A 23615-nucleotide genomic window follows, 5' to 3' on the forward strand; every position below is an offset into this window, starting at 1 on the left:
TATATATATATATATATATGTACATATACATATAAATAAATATAAGATCCAAGGATCGAGTTAGTTTCAAGTAAACCACAGTGCATATGAAAAACAACTTTCAGGAACAACAGTGGTTTATTGAGACGGAAGGTTGTGGATTTTTTCTTATCGAAGTACGACAAATTGAAAAAAGTTCTTTTTATATTTCACGGTAGGCAACCAGGGTTGCCAGGTATGCGAATAAGAATACAAGAGTTAAGGAATGGAGTAGATAAGATCCGGGCTACATATGTTTCATAGCAAGCAGAACATCACAAGTGGTAAATATCCAAGCGAGGTGTATACCGAAGGCTACTCTTCAGGCCAAGGATATCTTGATTAAATGAAAGTTTACAATAGGTATAGGTGGGCGTTGTGGTAAATTCAAGGATCGGGTGTTAGTAGTGGAATTATAGTTGGAATTATGAGGGTTAGTGCTGTTAAGGGAGTCAGTTGGTGTTTTGAGTCTATATGTATGGAGCTAGATTTAGGGAAATGTTTTTCGGGTTGGACGAAGAAGAGTTTAGGCACTCGAATCTGAACATTAAAGGAGAAGAGAAGGTAGAACCAGATAACGTCCCGGGTTCTTGTTCGTTTAATCCGATTAACTGAGTGGAAATAGGGTTTTGGGGATGCACGCTGGTGTCTGTTTCGGTGAGTTGCGATGTATATAGGATGTATATAGGAGTCATCTGGCAGGAGGGTTGTTCCTCACAAAATAATAATCCCCTCACAAGTTCATCCGGAACACCCCCTACAAACCTATGCAGCTTCAGACGCCAAACCTCCTGTCCTTTATATAACCGCTGTCTCACAAAAACATAGTTTACAAGTGTACAATATCAGCTGCCAACTGTAACTACATATATATCGGCTCATGCAGCACCACCTTCAAAGCTAGAGTGAGCAACCACTTTTGTTTCAAGTCCCAAACAAAATCCAACAGTACATCGTTATCTCAGCTTATCAATAAACTAAAGTTTGATTCAACTCCTTACACTCTGAAGTGGTCCATAGTCACCCACGCCAAACCATACAGCAGCTATAATAACAAATGTAACCTCCCCATAGCCGAGGTCTTAGCTATTTTGCAATCCACGGATTGTCTTAATGAAAGCAGCAGTATAATTTTTGCCTGCAAACATCGATCACTAAATATATTCTCAAAATACAAATACCAACAACCCCATCCCGCTTTTTTCCCCTAACCTTCATAAATTTTCTCTTTTATACAACTACCGCTATATGTTTAATCGACTTTATATCTTCTCTTTAATTCCTTTTTGTCATTTACACACTTCTCTCAGTATCGTTCCTTACCATATATAAAAATCTTTTTTCTCTTCTTTCACCTGCCTCCTCCTCCTCCTACCCTCCCCCCTTGTAAACTTACAAGTACATATGCCAACATACACCTCTACTACTTCATACTGTAAACATGTTCACCGCACACAATATACACTCCTTAACTGATTGCTAGTAGTAGCCGCCACGATTCTTGTTGGAACTCACACACAAGGTACAGGAAAATCATATATACACCATTCTGCTTAAATAATGGAACTGCAAATACAATATCCTTACGTATCTCACGTCTGTTTTCATTCCTCCACTTCACTCTGTATTTCATATCTTCTCTATAATAACTATTACTTAAACATCTTCTCGCACCGTCTCTGATGAAGGGATATATAAAATATCCCGGAAACAGCTGTAAGACCTTCTTTTTATAAATATTCTGAAGACTATTCTCAGCCTTGGATTTTTTATCTCCTCATTCGTATCATTATCGAACCTGGAGCTTAACTATAGTCTGTCTATAGCAATTACTCAGCATTATCTGACACCAGGTAATGCTGAGTAAGTGCTATGAATAGACCATAATTAAGCTCCAGGTTCGGTGATTATGCGAATAAGGGGTCCAACGCAGGTCATATATCAGCGTGTGAATCAAGGGTTCTTGATTCAATAACACTGTGTATAAACTCTGTATTTGGAATGACCGATTTCAAAGTCTGTTGGATTTTATTCAAAGGGTATTGGAATCTTAATAATGGATTTACAAATGCAATGACCAATCTTAAAGACTATTGGATTTTACTTACAAGGTATTGGAATCTTATATGTATGCCATTCTGCCTAAACAATGGATTTACAAATACAATATCCCTGCATTAACTCTCTATTTCCTATCTTATCTAAATTAACTATTGCTTAACCATCCTCTCACACCGTCTCCGATGAAGGGATATAATAAATATCCTGGAAACAGCTGTAAGACCTTCTATTTATAAATGTTCTTATAATGTACACAACCTTGGCTTTTTATCTCATTACGAAAAGTAAATCCTTATATATATATATATATATATATATATATATATATATATATATATATATATATATATATATATATATATATATATATATATATATATATACAAAAATAAGAGGAATGACCAGCAAATGTGGATTCTGTGTATTGCATCTCAAATGGACAGACTTACGCTGATGATCCTACAGATATTTACTTATGTAAATTTTAACAGGTGAAACCATGGTTCGTAGGTTAATCGTTTTTTAATTTAGTATTTTTTCATTTGTCTTGCTCGTTTACAGTCTGTTGTGTCGCTAAATTTTCTACTGAGAACATATTTTTTTCGTGGTTAGATGATTCGGCATCCATTTCTAGCATTTAGGAATCCACATTTGCTGGTCATTCCTCTTATTTTTGTATGTAATATAATTTTAATCTTCGGATTTTTTTAATATGCTAGACCACTGGTTTTAATTGATTAATATCAATTTCTACCCTCATTAATAAATTTATATATATATATATATATATATATATATATATATATATATATATATATATGTATGTGTGTGTGTGTGTGTGTGTGTGTGTGTGTGTGTGTGTGTATGTATATATATACCTCACTCTCCCGCGAACATCTTGACTCGTTCCTCTCTTTCGTTCAATCCTTCCATCCTGCCCTCCACTTCTCCTGTACTATCTCTGACACCTCTGTCCCCTTTCTCGACAGTTCGGTCAGCGTCCTTCACTCCACTCTTAGCACCTCCATCCACTACAAACACACAGACTCACACTCTTATCTCAACTTCTCTTCCTCCCACCCTAAACACACCAAACTTTCCATCCCCTATTCCCAATTCCTCCGTCTACGCAGACTTTGTAGTGACAGCCATGACTTTGAGACTCTGTCTCAACTCATGGCTCGCCACTTTAGCCTGCGTGGATATCCACCCACCACCATCCACACCGCCCTTGCCAGAGCAAGTTCCGTGGACCGTGCATCTACTCTCTCCCCCCGAACCCGCCCTGCCGTTTCCCGCCTCCCTTTTCCCCCTCACCTACCATCCCACCACCCTACCCCTCCAACGCACCATTCTCCGAGCTTTCCGGCGCCTCCAGTCCGACCCCTCCACCTCCCACATCTTCCCTAATCGACCCCTCCCCTCCTTCAAACGAGCCCATAACCTACGAGACCTCTTGGTCCACAGCCTCTTCCCAAACCCAATCTCCCAACCTGGTTCGTTCCTTTGCTCCCTCCCACGATGCCGCACTTGCCCTTACCTCTCCAACACCACCCTCCTCACCAGCACCCATAACCGACCCTATCGCATCACCGACTCCTTCACCTGCACTTCTACCAACATCATCTATTGCATCTCCTGCTGTCTCTGCCATTCTCTGTACATCGGACAAACGGGGCGCCGCCTGGCCGACCGATTCGCGGAACACCTCCGAGACATCAACGTTTGCAATGACACCCCGGTGTCACGCCATTTCTGTTCTGCCGGTCACTCCTTGCAGCAACACCTGTCCGTGTTTGGATTGTCCATGCACAGGGGCCATCCGGACTCCCGTTTGCGCCGTGAACAGAGATTAATCTTCTCTCTTCGCTCCTTTGCGCCACATGGGCTCAACTCCCCTCCCCTCTTCATCTAACCCCCTCCCCCTGTCTCTCTCCCCCCACCCTCCCTCCTACCACCCATCTCTCCCCTCTTCTCCCACCCACCTCTCCCTTCCTGCTCCGACTCCTACTTCTCTGTACGTCTCTTCACCTCTCTTCACTCCTACTTCTCTTCACTCCTACTTCTCTTCACCCCTACTCTTTCTCTCCTCTCTCTTACTCTCTTACTCTCTCTCACTCTCTTCTCTCTTACTCTCTCTCACTCTCTTCTCTCACTCTCTTCTCTCACTCTCTTCTCTCACTCTCTTCTCTCTCTCTCACTCTCTTCTCTCTTACTCTCTTTCTCTCTCTCTCTTACTCTCTTCCTCTTTTTCTCCCTCATCCCATACCCACCTTGCCCCTCTCTTATATCCACCTTCCCCTTCCCCCTTCATCGTCAAACCTCCCTGATAAGCTCATCCTACCCCACCCCAACACACTTCTACTCTACCTTCCCACTCCACTCCATCCCACTCCACCCCATCCAATTCCTTACACCCACCTCCTACCCACATACCGTACCTCTACCCCCACCCCAGCCTAACCCACATTCCACCCATGCCTTCCCCACCTCCCAACACCCTCACATCACACCACGCACACACTACAACTGACCAACTCCTTTCTCCCCTCCCCATTTTTTCACACATGCATACGTCAAGATCACCAGCATTCTCTCTCTCACACACACACAACACACACACACACACAGCTCCTCATTCTTCGGTCACCGTTCTTTCTTCCCCCTTTTGTTATCTCCCCTTTTTCTTAGCTCTCCTGCGTGAACTTCTTAAACTTCTTGTCCGCAGAAGCCATGATAGATCGTTGACCAAAGACCATTCAATTTTTTTTCTCCGTATTTTTCTCCTTGTTTTCTCCGTATTCTTTCTGTTGAAGAGCGTAGCTCGAAACGTTAAAGACTTTCTGTATTCCCGAGCCTCAAACTAATACATCCTTTTGTTGTTTACACCACCTGTCCTCGTCTGTTGTTGTTTTTTTCGTACATTCTCCCATATATATATATATATATATATATATATATATATATATATATATATATATATATATATATATATATATATATATATATATATATATATATATATATATATATATATATATATATAACGTGAGAGAGTTAGGGGTTGGGGGTACAACCCACTAAGGGATAGTATCTATCCAGTATACTGCTGGGAGGGTACCCAATTATTGCTACGCTAGTGCTCTACTAGGTGCAATCAATGGGAGCGGGTAAAAGTGGAGGTTTTACCCAAAATTTGTGTAACAATTAGAAAATGGAGGATAATATGCTGAACCCAACTACTTGCAGACGGTGTATCCCGTGAATTCATTAATTTGCTATACCTTCATTTATGTATTCTTTTTTACTACTATTATTATTTTTTTCCTCCTGTACCCTTATTTGTATTTTTTATTTTTATTTTTATTTATATTTTGATTTCAATTGTATTTTTATTTTTATTTCTATCTTATTTTTGCTGTTGTTTTTCTTCTGGTCTCTACCACACCTCTGTTTTTACCTCTTGCTCTACATCTGTATGTAACCCTTTGTGAATCTCTGAAGAGGCCTAGAGGTTCGGGCATGTAACCCCATTTCAAAATGTCATCCGATAATCACTCCGGAAAGGAATATTCGGATAGAATGGGGTCTGCCAAAACTAGGCCGTAACAGCTGTAAGATTAAACTTCTGTTCATCCTCTAATTCCTTATGTACTTTGTACTTCTATATGTAAACCATGTTGGCAAAATAACATAGTCTGCCATGGACACCTGTGCTTTGGTTCTTTCTTTCTTTTTCTTTTCTTCCTCCCTTTGTCACTTTTGCTATGAATTAAATTAATGAATTCAACGGGATACACCGTCTGCAAGTAGTTGGGTTCAGCATATTATCCTCCATTTTCTAATTGTTACATATATATATATATATATATATATATATATATATATATATATATATATATATATATATATATATATATATATATGTATGTATGTATGTATGTATGTATGTATGTATGTATGTATGTATGTATATATATTATATGATAAATGTGTAATATATATATATATCATAAATATATTATATATATATATATATATATATATATATATATATATATATATATATACATCTTTTATCTTTTAACTTGTTTCAGTTATCAGACTGCGGCCATGCTAGGCATTTAGTCAGACAAATCGACCCCAGGACTTATTTTTATTTAGTGCCTGGTACTTATTCTATCGGTCCTTTTTGCTGAACCGCTGATTGACGGTGACGTATACAAATCAACACTGGTTGTCAAGCAGTGTTGGTGTAGTGTGGGTTTATTGCAGCTCCACACAACCAACAGCAACCACTCTGTCTACTCTTTTACAAATGAAACGATGAAACCATCAAGGCTTCAAGAACACTTGAATAAAATGCATCCTGATAGAACAAGTTCATCCAGTCAACCAGTCAATCTAATGATGGTTTGCGCGCTTCTTATAACATACCACTTCCCATTGCGAAGTCCGGCAAACCTGACACTAAAAGAACAGCTGTAAAAGAAGTCCTGAAGACGGTGCTACACAAGGCATCAGAGCCAATTATCAAAGGTATTCCTCTGAGTAATAGCTCTGTTCAGAGGAGGATTGATGAAATGGCAGAAGACGTCTAAGACCAACTCTGCACAATTCTGAAGAAAGCAGAATTCAGCTTGCAGTTCCCTCTCCTCCTCGCATATGTTCGTTTTGTGAAAGAGGAAAGTTTATGCCAAGAACTGCTCTTTGCCAGACTATTGGAAACTAATAGTAAGGGTGAATCCATTTTCAATGTTGTCAAGAGCTTTATTGACAAAAAGGACATCCCACTGAATAATATTGTAGCCTGTGCAACTGATGGTGCACCATCTATGACTGGCTGTCATCGCGGCTTCATGATGTCTTCATGATGCACTCGTGATCCACCGACATTTTGTTGCACGAAACCTCAGAAGTCGTCTTCACGATTTCCTAAACACGGTCATCACTGCCGTGAATAAATCAAATCTCATACTCTGAACTCTCGCCTGTTTCAACAGCTTTGCTTCGAAAACAACGAAGACTTCCAAAACTAGCTGCTCCACACAGAGGTGAGGTAGTTATCACGGGGAAATTGTGTGACATACTTTTATGCTTTGTTTGATTCAGTTCTTTGATACCACCGTCCCAGAACTTAGTGTGAGGCTTAAAAGTATAAAGAAAGATATTGCATACTTGTCTGATTTATTCACTAAATTCAACGAAGTTAATAAGCAGCTGCAAGGATATGGTGTTAATCTCATCCAAGTTAAGACAAACATCTCAACATTTCAAGCGAAAATTGTTATGTATAAGCGCAATATTGGACGCAGGGAGTTTTTCTAGTTCCCTTGCTTGTCTAGTTTTGAAAAGGACAGAAAACTTGCAGGCGAGGATCCGTCAATTTCATGAACTGTTTGCTCTTCGAGTTCCTGACTGGATTGTCAACCCCTTCATTGACATCGGTGAAGAAGAGAGTGGAGAGTTAGAAGAGGAGCTGATAACTCTTCAAAATGCGATCAAGAATTTTGGCTTCAAAAGACTATGCGTGATTGCTATCCGGTGCTTTGGAAGAAAGTCAAATTATTTTTCATTGCCAACATCTTATTTGGTTGAGAGAGGATTCAGTCCGGTCACTCGCCTTCTGACGAAGCCGCGGTGTAAGCTCCGAATTACAGAGCGTGGTGATCTCAGCACAGCTCAGCTGGTTTAGGAAATAAATATTGGTATTTTATATAATAATGTGTGGAGAAAATATGATAATGTCGTGTTGTGTGTTTATAGAAGAACTAGCAAATGCTCCCACCACCCACCCCACCCCCACCCCGTCCATTGGACGGTTTTTATAGGTGAAGAGGGTTAACTTGGACGGTGTTAAGTTGTGGAGTTGTTTGGTGATTGTATGGGGTTGTTACTTTTGGTTAGGGTGAATGCGATCTTTTGCTGAAAGAAGCATTTGTTATTTTACTTATTCGGCAGAGCACTGTGAACTTGTCAAACGGACTACTAAAAGTTAAGGTTGTTTCAACGACATAACTCAAAATGAAAGACTTGGAATGAAACATGTCAGCAATTTAGAAGCAGTAAAATTATTGTAGTAAAGTGGCTGAATTGTGATTTTAAAAAAAAACTGATCTAATAATGTTGATCAGTTCAGCTTGTTTAATGAAGGAATACCGAACATTGGTCGATTAATTTTATGCAACTGTAAAACCTTATGGAGAATGTATTACAAAGAATCCGACAATTTTGCCTAGTATGTAATTTGAATGATTAAGATTATTAACCCAAAAATTTTACGCGTTTTAATAGCAATCAATTTTTTTCTCTTTTTTGCTTAATTAAAATGGTTGCCAAGAGGATAATGGTTGCCAAGAGGATAACTTGGATAGTGTTAAGTAATGGAGACGTTTGGTGATTGTATGTGGTGGTTACTTTTGACTGTTTCTTCTCAATAAGGATAACTGATTGATAACGAATCTTAACACAATATACATACAACTAACCTTAAACTTTTTTGCACTCAAGCATACCTCATGTTGTCACCTATACGCCAGACTGAACGCTGTTTTATTTCCAAAGTGAATATTGCAAGTGAAATTTAAACAATTAACAGTTCTTTCGCTTTTGTATTTGACGACTGTTGCTTTAAGTATTTTATTTCGATTTTCACTGATGTAGTGATAAGAACAACGGGATACGTAACAGTAGCTTCGAATAAAAGGACAAGCAGACATTACAAAAATAGCGATTCTCACTGTTACACGTTCATATATATGTGTATGGAAGAAAATTTAACCACACTGCTTCATAACCACACCTAATATATATATATATATATATATATATATATATATATATATATATATATATATATGAATACATCCCCACTAGTAGTACTATTTTGTTAAGCGCATCTACTAAGCAGTATGAACTGTGCCTAAGGCAGATACGCACAGTGTGTATCACTCCGCTATATATATATACTGTTTTGTAAACATGCCAAGTAAATAAACAAGTAGAATCATAATAATGCCTTCAGTGAGTTGTTTATTATCCCAACACGAAATCAAAGAATACATAACATGGTGGCAGCGATAAATACTTAATCGAAAACCGTGCCTTTACAACAAACCAGGAAAACAACAAACCTGAAATTTATCAAACTGAATATCGCTTCGTCTTCGGACACACACACACGAGGATCCGAGATGGCGACCCCCGTCGCCATACAGGTGAATCTACATCCGACCATGAACTGGGACGCGGATGATATCGTGGAAGCGTTCAAGAAATTCAAACAGAAAACTCAACTGGCTTTCAAAAGCTTCCTGAAAGGTACAACTGCCGATGAAAAGGTAAGCTACACCCTTTTATGGACAGGAGAGAAGGGCCTAGACCTATTCAATAGTTGGGACATGTCAGAATCGGATTGCAATAATCCAGACACATTTTTACAGAAATTTGAAAGGCACCTAGAGCCCAGATCAAACCATAGAATTCATAGGTACGAATTCCAGGGCCTGAAACAAGACCCACAAGAAACGATTGACCACTTCCTGTCCAGACTAAAGAATGTTGCCGAGATTCAAAGACAAGGACGAAAGCATTGTTGATCAACTTATATGGGGGTGTGCTCAAAGAAGTCCAGAAATCCCTCATCGGTAAGGACACTCTCCAGTTGATAGAAGCAGTAGACAATGCAAGAGCATTCGAAGCCACTACCAAACAAACGGCCTCACAATAGGCAGCAGTGTAAATATTGTATCTAGACATAGGACGAAACATACCCACAAACAGAGAACATGCCAGTACTGTGGTACAGAGCATGAGTTCAATGACCGGAGGAAATGTCCTGCATTCGGTACACACTGCAAAGCATGTGGAAAGCCTAACCACTGGGAAAAAATGTGTAGACTAACAAAATCTCACAAATACAAGCCCCAATTTTCAAAGAGGAGCTGTAAGAGAAGACAAAGAGATATACATGCCCAACATCAGGAAGAAAACACTTCAGAAGTGGAATTCTTGGCAGTCGGCACAATAAATGTACATGTGATGGGAAATGACAACCGAAAAAAACATGAGGCATATACAACAATACAAATTCAAAAGAAGTCAGGCAAGAAACGAATAAACATTGACTTAAAGCTAAAGTTTGATACTGGAGCCCAGAGTGATATCTTACCTGTCAACCTCTACAAAAAGATATTCCCAGAACACATGATACAAGAGTCAAAGAAGGAATCCTCACACCAAGTACTGTAATCCTCACTGCATACGGAGGTACCATGATTCCACAACTGGGCAAAGCAACCATTACAGGGACACACAAAGTAAAAATAATCAAGTGTTCTTTTTATGTCACAAGAACAGAAGGACCTGCAATTCTTGGTCTTGATACCTGTCAAAAGCTTAATATTGTGTCAATCAACGGTGAAGTGAAAGCAGCTCCAAGCAGGATTGACAGAGATGCCTATCAAAAACCTCACAAAATCACCAGCCAGACTACAAAGGCCACTGCTGAGGTTCCAAAAATACGACTACAATATCAGGTACAAGCCAGGAAAGGACCTGATATTGGTAGATGTTCTTTCCAGACTATCCTCACATGATAAACAGGAGATGGAAGGACTAAGTGTAAAGGTCCACCACATTGTAAATATAACAAACACAAAGCTGGAATAAATCAAAGAGGAGACCAGCAAAGATGAAGAACTCCAGCTCCTTACTCAGATGGTGATTCAGGGGTGGCCAGAGAAGAGGCATCAGGTGCAGCCCCTCATTCGTGAATATTGGGCCATCCATGATGACATAGCAGTGGAGAATGGAATCCTGATGACTGGATCCCGAATAAGTATGCCCAAATCAATGCAAAAATAAATTCTTGACAAGATCCACCAAGGGCATCTGGGAATGGAAAAATATAAACTCCGAGCCAAGTCAGCTGTATATTGGTTAGGTATGTACAAAGGCATAGAGGAGATGGTTTCTACATGCCACATCTGTTAAAAGTACAGAAACTCACAACAAAAGGAGGAAATGATATCCAGTGACATTCCAAGAAGGCCATGGCAAACTATTGGAGTAGATCTGTTCACAGAGAACCAAGAATGGTACTTGATTATGGTCTGCTACTACTCTAAATTCCCATTTGTGAGAAAAGTGAAAGACCTGAGAGCCAAAACAATAACTACAGTGGCTCGAGGACTTCTAGCAGAGCAAGGAATACCAGAGCAGATCATATGTGACAATGGAACCCAGTTCACATCTCAGGAATTCAAAAAACTAGCTGATGAGTATGGGTTCAACATTATAACCTCATCTCCACACTACCCCAAAGGTCATGGATTCATAGAAAGACAGGTGCAGACAGTCAAGAGAACACTAAGGAAGACCCATATCTGGCACTTCTGTCCCTACGAGCAACACCACTGAGAGCTGACATGAAATCCCCAGCAGAAATGCTGAATGGCAGGAAATACAAAACCACCCTGCAAACTAAAATCCAACCTCCTATTGACCAGGAAGAGATAAGGGCAAAGCTAGAAGCCACTCAAGAGCTAGGACAGAAATATTATAACAAACATGCACAATACTTACCTGAGATACTTGGAGGATATGTGCATGCTCAAGATCCTATAATAAAAACATGGATCCTAGCACAGGCTGTCAGTAGAACCGAAACTCCATGATCATACATTATAGCAACTGAATCTGGTAGGCAACTGAGACGTAACAGAGCCCACATCCGCCAAACACCAAAGCTATCGAGGATAACACGCGCAACACCTGCAGTATCAGTGACAACACCAACAAGAACCACAACACGCACAGCAGACGACGGCACACACAGAATCCGTGCTTCCACAGAATCATCACCCCCAACGGGCACCAACCACCCATCAGCAGTCCAACAACACACTTCAGACACCAGTGCAGAGCACAAGATCCACCAGATGGAGACCGACATTTTACCAGCGATTCAATACCGTTAAAAGAAAAAAAAAGAAAATAACTATTTCTGCTAGATTAGGAAGCAGAAAGCCATGTGTGTGGGCAGAATAATCTCACGGTTTCTGCTGCAGGATTGCCACCCTTGCGCTGATAATCCATTAGTGTAAGGGAGATTACTTCTATTTTTTCATTGCCAAAAGATACTTTTTTTTCAAGAAGAAGGGATGTTACACGTTCATATCTATGTGTATGCGTAGGTATACGTATATATGAATACATCCCCATTAATAGTACTATTTTGTTAAGCGCATCTACTAAGCAATATGAACTGTGTCTAAGGCAGTGTGTATCACTCCGCTATATATATACTGTTTGGTAAACATGCCAAGTAAATAAACACGTAGAATCATAATGCCTTCAGTGAGTTGTTTATTATCCCAACACGAAACAAAAGAATACATAACACTCACTTTGAAACTGACAATTTGGAAAATCTTTTTAGATTACGGAACGCCCCGCTCTCTCATATATCCATGTTTAAAATTTCAGCGCGATCGGATGAACAATATTGGAGTTATAACCGCGCAAACAGACAGACAGAACGGGATTTATATATTAGATGTGTGTAACATGAGTAACAGAATATTCAAAGGATGTTGAAGGAGTGGGGGGGGGGGGTGAGAAAACAGCTCAGAAACAAATGCCGCTCCCAGATACTGCAAGAAGCAAGAAAAATACAATGTTTCTGTTCAGATATTGAAATTATGTAAAGGCATAATAATAATTGACCTTCAACCGCTTTAAGGTGAAACTATTTGCAGAAATTATTTGCATAACCATGTAAATTGTGTGTGTGTGTGTGTGTGTGTGTGTGTGTGTGCGGGCACACACACACACACACACACAAGTTTCAAATCATTCAGTTCAGACTTAAATAGATTAATATCTTCACATCTGACAATAAGTACATGAGATTCTTCTCACGACACTTGAATGACACCATGCGATAATGACATTCAATTGCTTGTTCAGCAATGGCTGGTTCTTACTGTTACATTCTTTTTAACTGCTTTTGAGAAAATGATTTCAAACACTTCATCTTCTCGCCATTTATAAATATATCACTACTTCACTCTCAAACTATTATGCATATTTCTTTAAAATAAAGCATCATTAGTCAATGAAAATAAGAGAAAAAGGTATTAAGTATATTTTCTTACAAAGGTGTGTTTCATTTACTTTTTAAGAATATATTTTTTATCTAACGGGAATACAGACTAATAACTGATTATACAATGTGAATTGAGATCGTGAGAAGTTTCTATATAATGATGTCATGGTGAATTAAGAATTTAACTGCTTAATCAAGTTGACATTTTTTGTAGATTATATGATTTTATTTAAAAACCGGTTTCTTTCAGATAGAGGCATGTATTACCACTGACATTCTATCAGTAAGATATTTTGACTAATGCTAAAAACTGAGTCACTTACATATAAATTCTAGGGAGAATTAATAATGATTTAAATAACATTTATTTCTGACATTGGAAAAACAAAACTATTGATTTCTACAGATGTGAACAAATGTGTACAGACATCTATTCTTGCATACTGTTGGTAAGCTGTATGTAGTCGGTTGAAATAGCTACTAAATCTCCCCCTTAAACCACACCCTATCTTATATAAGGAAGGACATATGTAGTCCTACCTCTCCTTAAAAAGACAAGAAGACCGTAGCTAGAGTGTCTTTGATGAAAGGTTTGCTTCTGGCAGTTATTTTATTGACCCTATGGGTTAACACATTTGAATTTATGTCATAAAGTGTCACTTTATGTCATAAAGTGATGGAAATGAGACTTATGGGCTTGAGGTACATTTTCTAGGGATCTAGTTTGACCATGCCTGAAATTTGAAACCAAATCCACCCGCTTGTTGCTTATCAAAACGAACGGGAAATCCTCTCCACACTAGATGATTGATGAGTAAACATTCGACGCCCTAGGACTTGTGTTAGTCAAGGAAAGGTCAGTACTTTGTTTAGGGTTTGACCTGCATTACTGACCATAATCTTCATAACAGAGAACACTTCCTATCTCCTCCCTTTTTGTATCAGCGGACACGCTTTTCTGTGTCAGCTATGACCAAGCAACACTTCCCTTCGCCCTTAGCTCGACGTACGAACAGAAGCTTTTGACCGCAAGAAAGATGATGCCACCTTTATCCTTTCTTCCTTTCTGGTCAGCACTGTGCCTTCCTTACTCTTTCACTCTCTACTGACAGACAACCTTTTTCTGCTAACCAACGAGTCAACCTTGTTGTCACTATCACTAGAATTGCTGCTGTATCTTTAACAACCTGTCGGGCAAACGAATAAATATATGTAAATGATATTTCTTCTTTCTTGGTCCTGAGTTTTCGATGTTCACTAGTTACTCCGAAGCGAGAACTTTTAAGTGTTACATCTACACGCTACATTTGGTAGTGGGCTACATCATATCGACGTGATACGGCATCTCACATTCAGCCCGCTACAATCTTCCCAGAAGATGGAAGGTAAGAAACACCATCCCCCAGTCTACATGATTCCATTTCTATCATTAGACATAACTAAACACCACTCAGCCATTCTGCTGTCCCTTCATAATTAAATCCCAGACAATAGGTTTCTCATGTCAGTACCATTATTATTTTTTTTCTCACCACTATGCTCTATTCTCCTCAATACTGACTCTCCAAACACTTTCAGTTGAGATGTAATCAACTAAATACATGTTACATGTTATGATTATCAACTTTAGGTAAATGTTATGTTACATGTCATGGTCATTTATTTTAGGTACATATTCAGTTATGATTATATACTTAAACAAATATATATCAAGTCATAACATTATAACAATTCATATTATCTCTTATTTCATACCACATTTGGTGAACATTTGTACAAGTTTCCAATGGGCTAATCAATGGTTCACTATCCCAGCCAGCATGACCATATCAGGCCGATATCAAGTGAACAGCAAGATATCGGTAATTTTTTGCCGATATCGGCCCGTCTTTAATATGACATCAAAACGGGGTTATTTTACGTTTTGCATTTCTCATTGTCAATTCCATTTACTACTATCATCGTCCATGTAGAAAAAGTTGTATTTGTAGCAGTATTGTTTTTTTTTTTGTTTTGTTTTTTTTTAATAGTACTCCAACATCGGGCGGACGTCAGATTGCTGTCGTACTGCTGCTGGACACGCAATATCCTTGTGTTCCAAGTAGGGACAGGAGAAGCAACTCAAAATGCAATCCTTACATTTTCCACATCGAAAGTAGAGAAATTCAATATCCCTGTCGAAAGTTAGAATTAAAAAACATGTGATTTATCTAGTGTCATAAATAAGACTAAAAACACTTTTAAATTTTGCCAGTTCAATATAATGTATGGGAAAATTTAAAGTCTTTCAACTTCAGAAATGTTCAACAATTAATTGCGAATCGTGTGTTTCAGTGCAGACTAGTGCGCGTCATTTTCAAAACTTAGATCCAAACTGACATACGTTTAATTTAAGGTTTGTTAAAATGGGATGAAAAAAGTTAAAATCTTTTTTTTTTTAAGCATCAACAAAAATTATAACGTTTACATTTAAAGCTAATAATTGAGTGGTTATCACCATTTGACAGGTTATTCGTTTTTGATGAGTGTAGCCAAAAACAAACAGAAAATAAACCAACATAAACCTACCACAGCTCAAAATATATTTCAAATTTCTCAATGAAACCCTACAGAAATGGATATCATTAGGAGAGCTACAGATAGCCTGTCTACTGATTTCAAACAGACAGTTCTTTAATAATTAGTATAATTCGTGAATCCCTTTTAGATGTTCGTTTATTTTTTTATGTCTTGGGGTTTATCAACATACCTGACAGCTAGGATGGTCCCATGTTTGCTGAATTTATTATTTGCATTGGAAATGGGGCTGAATATCAGTTCCCAAGGACACCCATGTAAAACTCTGTGCCCCCACTCACCATCCACCTTTCACTTTACATGAAAGTGCAGGTAGGCTGTCAGACACATCCATAGATAACAATACAAGTTTGTGGCTTATAAAACATTTGTATGAGTTCTAATGTGTTCTAAGGTTATGTATTGACAAACAAATACCCATGTTATTCACTATGTGAAAGAAAATACATTTAATTCCCTGTTTATTTTTCATTTCATTTTGTATAGGGCACCAATTTTCTCAGATGATGAGGATGATGATGATGATTCTGAGTATCAAAGACGGACGCTTCAAAAGCCTCCTCTTGTCGTTCAGTTTCCAAAAGAGAGAGCATCTCAACCCCCACTTGTCTTCTCCAGAGCCAAGTAGATATCCACAACCAACTGACATTCATTATACGCCAAAAGAAAGAAGTGCAAATGTAGCTCCTCCCAACCTGTCAGGAAAATCTGAACAGTTGTTGCATGGTAAGTCAATATTATATCATCGGTATGTGGAAAGTAGTTTCAAATTTATTTATAAACAGAAAAATAAAACATTTTGTGCTCAAAAGCTCTGGTGTATCATTCCATGGAGAGCCATGTTTGAAATGCATGCTTTCACCTGATACATAATTTCAGTGCTTAAGAAATAACTGGCAGGTAAATGAGGGTAGAATCAAAAGAAAAAAACACATGTTCAAGAATTTTATCAATTTAACCTATCTTGTTTCAAAAGGATTATTTAAAAACAATAAATTGTATAACTCCTCCTAACTGGTCTTATGATATCCTCACACAAATATCAACATATTTGTGTGAGGATATCATAAGTTTTAGCTTCAGATAACCACAGCGTCTCCATGTCGGACGTTTTCTCTTTTGGGTGAAGAGGTACAAAAACTTTGCTTGTATTAGCATGAGGAATACTGTAATATTAACTTTGGTGTATTTTCAAGAGGCCCTCGGAGCACTGAAACAATGTCACTTCCTTGTTAAATAGGTATCATAATTCCTATTTCTGGAATCTAAAACCCTTACCTCTAATCAAGACAAACTAGAAAAGGTAAATAAATATTTGTGTTATACTAGACCTTATATAATGCCACAGTTGTTGATTGTTGGTTTAGCGATCTTTCTGATTCCAGAAAGCAAATGTGAAATGAGATTATTATTGATTGTGTATTATTTTCAGTATATCTGTAAACAACTAATGTCATGAGGTATACTGAGCAAGTATTTCGTAACTCTACTCTACCTTTTCTTTTTCTGTTTTCTATTTCAGTTCCGGATCGGCGGCTATTCACTGCAATTGAAAATATTCAAGAGGAACAGTCCCAGCAAAGGGAAATGTTGCAGTCTATACTGCAGCTAATTCAAAATATTCCATCCTCATCCCCCATTTCGGAGACAAGAAATCTCCTCGACACAATTCCTTTCCCTTGTGAGAGTCAAGAGGATGTTGAGGCTTTGGAAGCTGAGTTAAGTGATGGTGTGGTTCAAAATAACATGTTAAGTTATACATTTTACAAATTCATGGTTTTACTTGCTGGTTCATTAATAACCTCTCTGCCCCTCTCTAACTGATCTGTCTACTTACATGTGACTATTGCTTCCGTCATTCTTCACATGCGCGTGTTTCCATATCCCACACACACACACCAAAGAAACTCACGCCCATCAATGTGTGCTCATCTTGGTACTCATAACCTCAGATTCGGTTTGTTTTGAATGTATAGTTATTAAAAATATTTAAGCGCATCAACCTGATGCTCAATTGAAAAGATTATTTTATTAAAACCCAGCAGGAACCTCAGAAAGTAACATGGTGCTTGTATACTGTGGTTTGCTAGTTCTATTTTACTGGTAAAATAAGGTAAGTCAACCAATGGCAGTTGGACATCATATGCATAAACAATTTGAAAAACTTGATCCTGTTTGTATGTTGCCACTATTTGTCACAAAATAGCCTAGATGCCGAAATCGATGTTATGCACCATATGTAATTTAATGATGGGATAACTTTCTGGGCTCTTATATTTGCCAACCCAAATTTATCACTCTGTCATTAAAACAAAAGAAAAATTTTCTACTTCAACCAGTAGTCTGAATTCATAATTAGTCAACAACTTAATGAAATAGATTGGGCTATATTTAAACAATATGATTTGAGAACCTAAGTAGTGTAAATAGTCTTGTTTTATCAGAAGGATATCCTTGGAAACACTTGAATTTTTTGTGGAGTGGTCGTGATAGCCCTTGAATCTAGCTTGTAAACCGTTGAAAACCCTTGAATTTTCTTTTTAAAAACCCGAAGGAACCCTGTTAATTGTTTTCATGTTTGACAAAAAGGCTAATCTACATTTTGCCTTACATTTGAGTATATATTTTATCCTTTGCTCATAGTGTATTGAAAATGACTGCCTTTTTTATTTTGATTTGCAGTCATTGGACTGAAAATGGCCCTAGGCTGGGCGTATGATGATATTAATATTCACTTTGAGTACTGTTTTAGCCAGATTGTGGAGTAGGGAGCGGTTGTACTAGCTTTGATAGGTTTTGACATTAACTTTTAAATGCTGTGATTTACTTTTGTTGTGTTGTAAATAGCCATTTTTCAAAGTTATAGTTGCAAAGAAAAATGAGTTGTTCATTTTTTTATTTTTTTATGGCTGTTTTTACATGGTTTTTCAGATATTTCCATGTAAACTGATGCCCATACACTTACATCTTCAAAATAAATTTAATATTGTTTCTGCTTTTATTTTCAAACGCTGGGTGGGTGTGACCAATGTCGAAACCGTATAAATGTTTAGTCAAACATTAATTAGCCCATTTCGGAGCTAGATCAGGCATTTGGCAAAATCGACTCAGGATGATATTGAGACTTCTCAAGTTGAACAACCATACATCAGCCCGACCTCATTTTCATATTGGACCAATGTCACACTTAAGTGGCAATATACTACACTTTATCGTGCAGTTACTGTTAATACTTCATTTAGAGAATTAACATTGCTTGTTTTCACCTTTTCAATATCAGTGAAGAATTTCACTGGAAAAGAAGATATAAGGTTTGCCAGGTTTTTGTCTCTCTCACCAAGGTCATCAGCTGTCGAACGCCGACGAAGGGAAATAACCCTGAAATCCGGATACGTTCGTGCTGCTGGTCGAGGTGAGAGGGATAACTCCCTTGGCAAACAGGACACAGTCGTGTGTCGATAAGCCAGCTGGAGGAGATGTCCTCCTGGGGCTAAAAGCAACAGTAACATCCACCCCTAGGGGTCAGCCACACTTAAGTGGCAATATACTACACTTTATCGTGCAGTTACTGTTAATACTTCATTTAGAGAATTAACATTGCTTGTTTTCACCTTTTCAATATCAGTGAAGAATTTCACTGGAAAAGAAGATATAAGGTTTGCCAGGTTTTTGTCTCTCTCACCAAGGTCATCAGCTGTCGAACGCCGACGAAGGGAAATAACCCTGAAATCCGGATACGTTCGTGCTGCTGGTCGAGGTGAGAGGGATAACTCCCTTGGCAAACAGGACACAGTCGTGTGTCGATAAGCCAGCTGGAGGAGATGTCCTCCTGGGGCTAAAAGCAACAGTAACATCCACCCCTAGGGGTCAGCCACACTTAAGTGGCAATATACTACACTTTATCGTGCAGTTACTGTTAATACTTCATTTAGAGAATTAACATTGCTTGTTTTCACCTTTTCAATATCAGTGAAGAATTTCACTGGAAAAGAAGATATAAGGTTTGCCAGGTTTTTGTCTCTCTCACCAAGGTCATCAGCTGTCGAACGCCGACGAAGGGAAATAACCCTGAAATCCGGATACGTTCGTGCTGCTGGTCGAGGTGAGAGGGATAACTCCCTTGGCAAACAGGACACAGTCGTGTGTCGATAAGCCAGCTGGAGGAGATGTCCTCCTGGGGCTAAAAGCAACAGTAACATCCACCCCTAGGGGTCAGCCACACTTAAGTGGCAATATACTACACTTTATATTATATATATATATATATATATATATATTCTTTTATTCTTTTATTCTTTTACTTGTTTCAGTTATTTGACAGTGGTCACGTTGGAGCACGCCTTTCGTTGAGCAAATCGACACCAGGACTTATTCTTTGTAAGCCCACTACTTATTCTATCGGTCTCTTTAGCCGAAATGCTAAGTTACGGGAACCTGAACACACCAGCATCGGTTGTCAAGCGATAGTAGAGAGACAAGCACAGACACACAAACATACACACACACACACACACACACATACATACATACATATATATATATATATATATATATATATATATATATATATGTGTGTGTATATATATATATATATATATATATATATATATATATACACGATGGGCTTCTTTCAGTTTCCATCAACCAAATTCACTCACAATGCTTTTGGTCAGCCCGAGGCTATAGTAGAAGACACTTGGCCAAGGTGCCACGCAGTGGGACTGAACCCCAGAACCATGTGGTTGGTAAGCAACCTACTTACCACACAACCACTCCTGCGCCTACACACACACACACACACACACACACACACACACACACACACACACACACACACACACACACACACACACACACATATTTATAGGTTGATTCGGTTTCAAGTAACTTAAAGTTTCACACTCGCATACGCACACATATACATTGGATCTTCCCATAAACAATGTGCCTTTTTATACTTTTATTTTTCAAAATTACGATAAATAAAGTTCTTATATAATCTAAAATATTCTCTCCTTCATTTTCTACAATTCATTCCGTCTTCTAAAATTCCCTTGTCCGTCACGAAAAATACTCATCCAGTACGGTTTTGACCTCGTCTACAGAATTCCTATTTTTTCCATTCAAATTATTTTGAAGATGGAATAAATGATAATCAGATGGGGCAATATCTGGCGAATATGGTGTGTGGGGCATCATTTTCCATTCAAACTGCTCCCGTCTTTGGAATGTTATCCTCGCTGTATGTAGCCGAGCATTATCCTGATCGAAGAATTTCTTGCGTCATGAAACCAAAGATGGTCGTTTTTCCTCTAGCGCTGACTTAAGCCGCTCAAGCTGCTCGCAGTAGATCACCTTTGTTATCGTTTGCTTTGGGTTTAAAATAGACAACACCTTAAGTGAGTGAAGACCTTCTTTAGCCTGGGGCGCAGGTGTTTCTCCTTTCCCTACCCACTGTTTTAACCATTTAACATTTTTATAGATAACCCATTTCTTGTCACCAGTCACTATTCGGTGCAAAAAATGTTCATTCGTGAGACGCGACAGCAAAGAAGAGCACGCATTCACTCTCTGCGCGCAATTAGACTCGGAAAGTTTGTGAGGAACCCATTGACCCAATTTGCTGATGTTCCGATGGCACATCCAAGCTCTTCTGCTAGTTCCTCAACAGTTACGATGAGATTTTGTTCCACCAGGGTTTGCAGGACTTTCTCATCGAGCTCTACAGATCTTCCAGTACAAGGCTCATCTTCTAGGCTGTAGTTTCCGGTTCAGAATTCTGGAACCACTGTTGACACTGGCTTACGCTTTTTGTCCGATCCTCATATACTGCATTAATATTCCTCGCACATTCTGTTATGTTGTTGCTTTTATTGAACTCATAAAGCAAAATATGCCGAATATGCTCCTTTGTCACTTCCATTATAGCTTTGAAAAAATAACTGTGAAAATCAAACTGCACTCTTCAAAACTTGCACTAAGAATAAGGACAAGGTAAAATTACTACCTGATTTTATAGCAAGTTGATGCAGTTTGTTTATCTTATCCCACTCCGACCTTTAGTTCATGCAATTGAAAACATTGCATTGTTTATGGGATGACCCAATATATGTATGTATGTATGTATGTATGTATGTATGTATGTATGTATGTATGCATGTATGCATGTATGTATAAATACGCCTTATCTTCGAAACGTCTAATTAGAATAGAGGCAGCTGACGAAGGATTAATTCCAAGTGGCTATCTGTTTTCCTATATGTTCGTTCCGTGGTCTGTAGTTCATTGTTCTAACGTAAAGTACCCTGATATGCATCTATATACACATGTAGATGTAAGTATGTACATATATGTGTGTATACATGCATATATATTCTTTGTATTTTATATATATATATATATATATATATATATATATATATATATATGCGTGTGTGTTGGCATTCCATCTAATGACTCCGCTCAGAAGGCTGTTATGTTGTTTTGGTAGGAACCTGGTAAAGAAATACATGGAACAAAGGTGATAACTGCGTGGGTTGTATGTTACCTATTAACAATGGTAAAGAAAGCTCACGAACAGCGATATGTTAGAACCAATGCAGTGTGTTACTGCTGTGTAGATGTTGTCGACGACGTTGGTGAGAAACATCAGTGGTGACGACGAAGATGGAGGTCGCTGTAATGTGGTCAGTGGTTGGTTAGACCTTAGAAGGTCGGGAACCAACAGAATTTCTTTATTTTCCTAATACAAGGAAACATAGAGGGGACAAACAAGGACAGACAAGAACATATATATGGGTCAGTCGGGTTTTACAAATGATTTAGTTCGGATGGATTTATACAATGTGGATGATATGATATAATATAAGTTTAAAAATTTAAATGGTTCTTTTCGGGTTTTGGCTTAGTGCACTAACCCGCTGGTTGATTTCCTTTTGTAAATCTTTTCCTGTTCTTCTATGCCCGGACCGGTCGTGTTAGCACAGCTCCTTGCATACTCATCTTTCTTACGATTTCCTTCCATCTTTTCGCGAACATTCCTTGCGACAGGCTCCTCCTCTCCAGACAGATCTTGAAAGCAAGATGGGCAGTGAAGTAATTCACTAGCCCTCGTCCGGAGATGAACTGTCCTGTCGCAATCCTTTCATCCGCGTCTTACATACCGTCTCTTTCAATATGGTTATTACGCAGAGAAATACTGGTGAAAGAGGAAGGTGGTACAATCTTTATCATGAACTCAGTCGAGAGCCGTACTCCTTCTGTATCCGACATCAGCTGTTTGGCATCGGCTATCAACTCCTCACAGTGTAGAAGGCGTGCGTAACCGTTTCACTGGCACGCCCGCACCTCGGATATGTGGGGAAGGTGTCATAACCATGCCTTCATAACCTTTCCCGAACCGGTAAGGCCGATCGGTAGCACAGCCAGGTCAAGGATTTCTGGTAGTTATCCAGAAATCTCGACCCGAAGGTCCTCCCAAACAGGCTGGCTAGCTGCTTCTTATCGAAGCCCAGAGTCTCTCCCAGGACATCGTCAGACTTATGCTCTACCAACCCGCTATAAATATCCGCTGTGGTAACTCAGCTGTCAGCATTGCTCACCCGGGAGAAGTGGGAAGGTGCTTGTTTGCACTCCACCTGCCATTCTCCCGTCTTGGGTCTCCGCCTGATCCATGCTCCTAAGTCCGCAAGGGACTCACACTTTGGAAAGACCTGTTCGGCAAGCGTTGACCACACCTGCTCACCATCCAGGTGGCACCGAAGATGTCTCAGGCTCAGCGCGTACTTGCGCATCATCAGCCAGGACATCCCCAGCCCACCCTTTAACGGTTTCTGGCAACAGATGGAGC

The 23615-nt window shown here is 38.9% G+C and overlaps 2 protein-coding genes across 5 annotated transcripts in view; both read left to right on the plus strand.

Moving 5' to 3' along the window:
• The window catches only part of LOC149131815 (uncharacterized), a 32112-nt gene extending 11346 nt beyond the window's left edge, over nt 1-20766 (plus strand). The window contains exons 2-4 of one of the 3 annotated variants that reach the window (XR_016245214.1): nt 16253-16492; nt 17289-17879; nt 20077-20766. Coding sequence is in view for 2 of the 3 variants with exons in the window: in XM_089366691.1 (XP_089222817.1) it covers nt 16270-16492; nt 17289-17590 (525 nt within the window). In the remaining variant the exon portion in view is untranslated. Of the gene's footprint in view, nt 1-16252; nt 16493-17288; nt 18102-20076 lie in introns of those variants that run through there. The other 2 variants (XM_089366692.1, XM_089366691.1) reach the window with 2 other exon arrangements.
• LOC106880757 (cyclic AMP-responsive element-binding protein 3-like protein 2) overlaps nt 1-23615 on the plus strand; it is a 579185-nt gene that overhangs the window by 465703 nt on the left and 89867 nt on the right. The window lies entirely within an intron of this gene.

This window comes from Octopus bimaculoides, chromosome 19, assembly GCF_046866305.1.
Source record: "Octopus bimaculoides isolate indiv1 chromosome 19, ASM4686630v1, whole genome shotgun sequence".
Taxonomy (NCBI): Eukaryota; Metazoa; Mollusca; class Cephalopoda; order Octopoda; family Octopodidae; genus Octopus; species Octopus bimaculoides.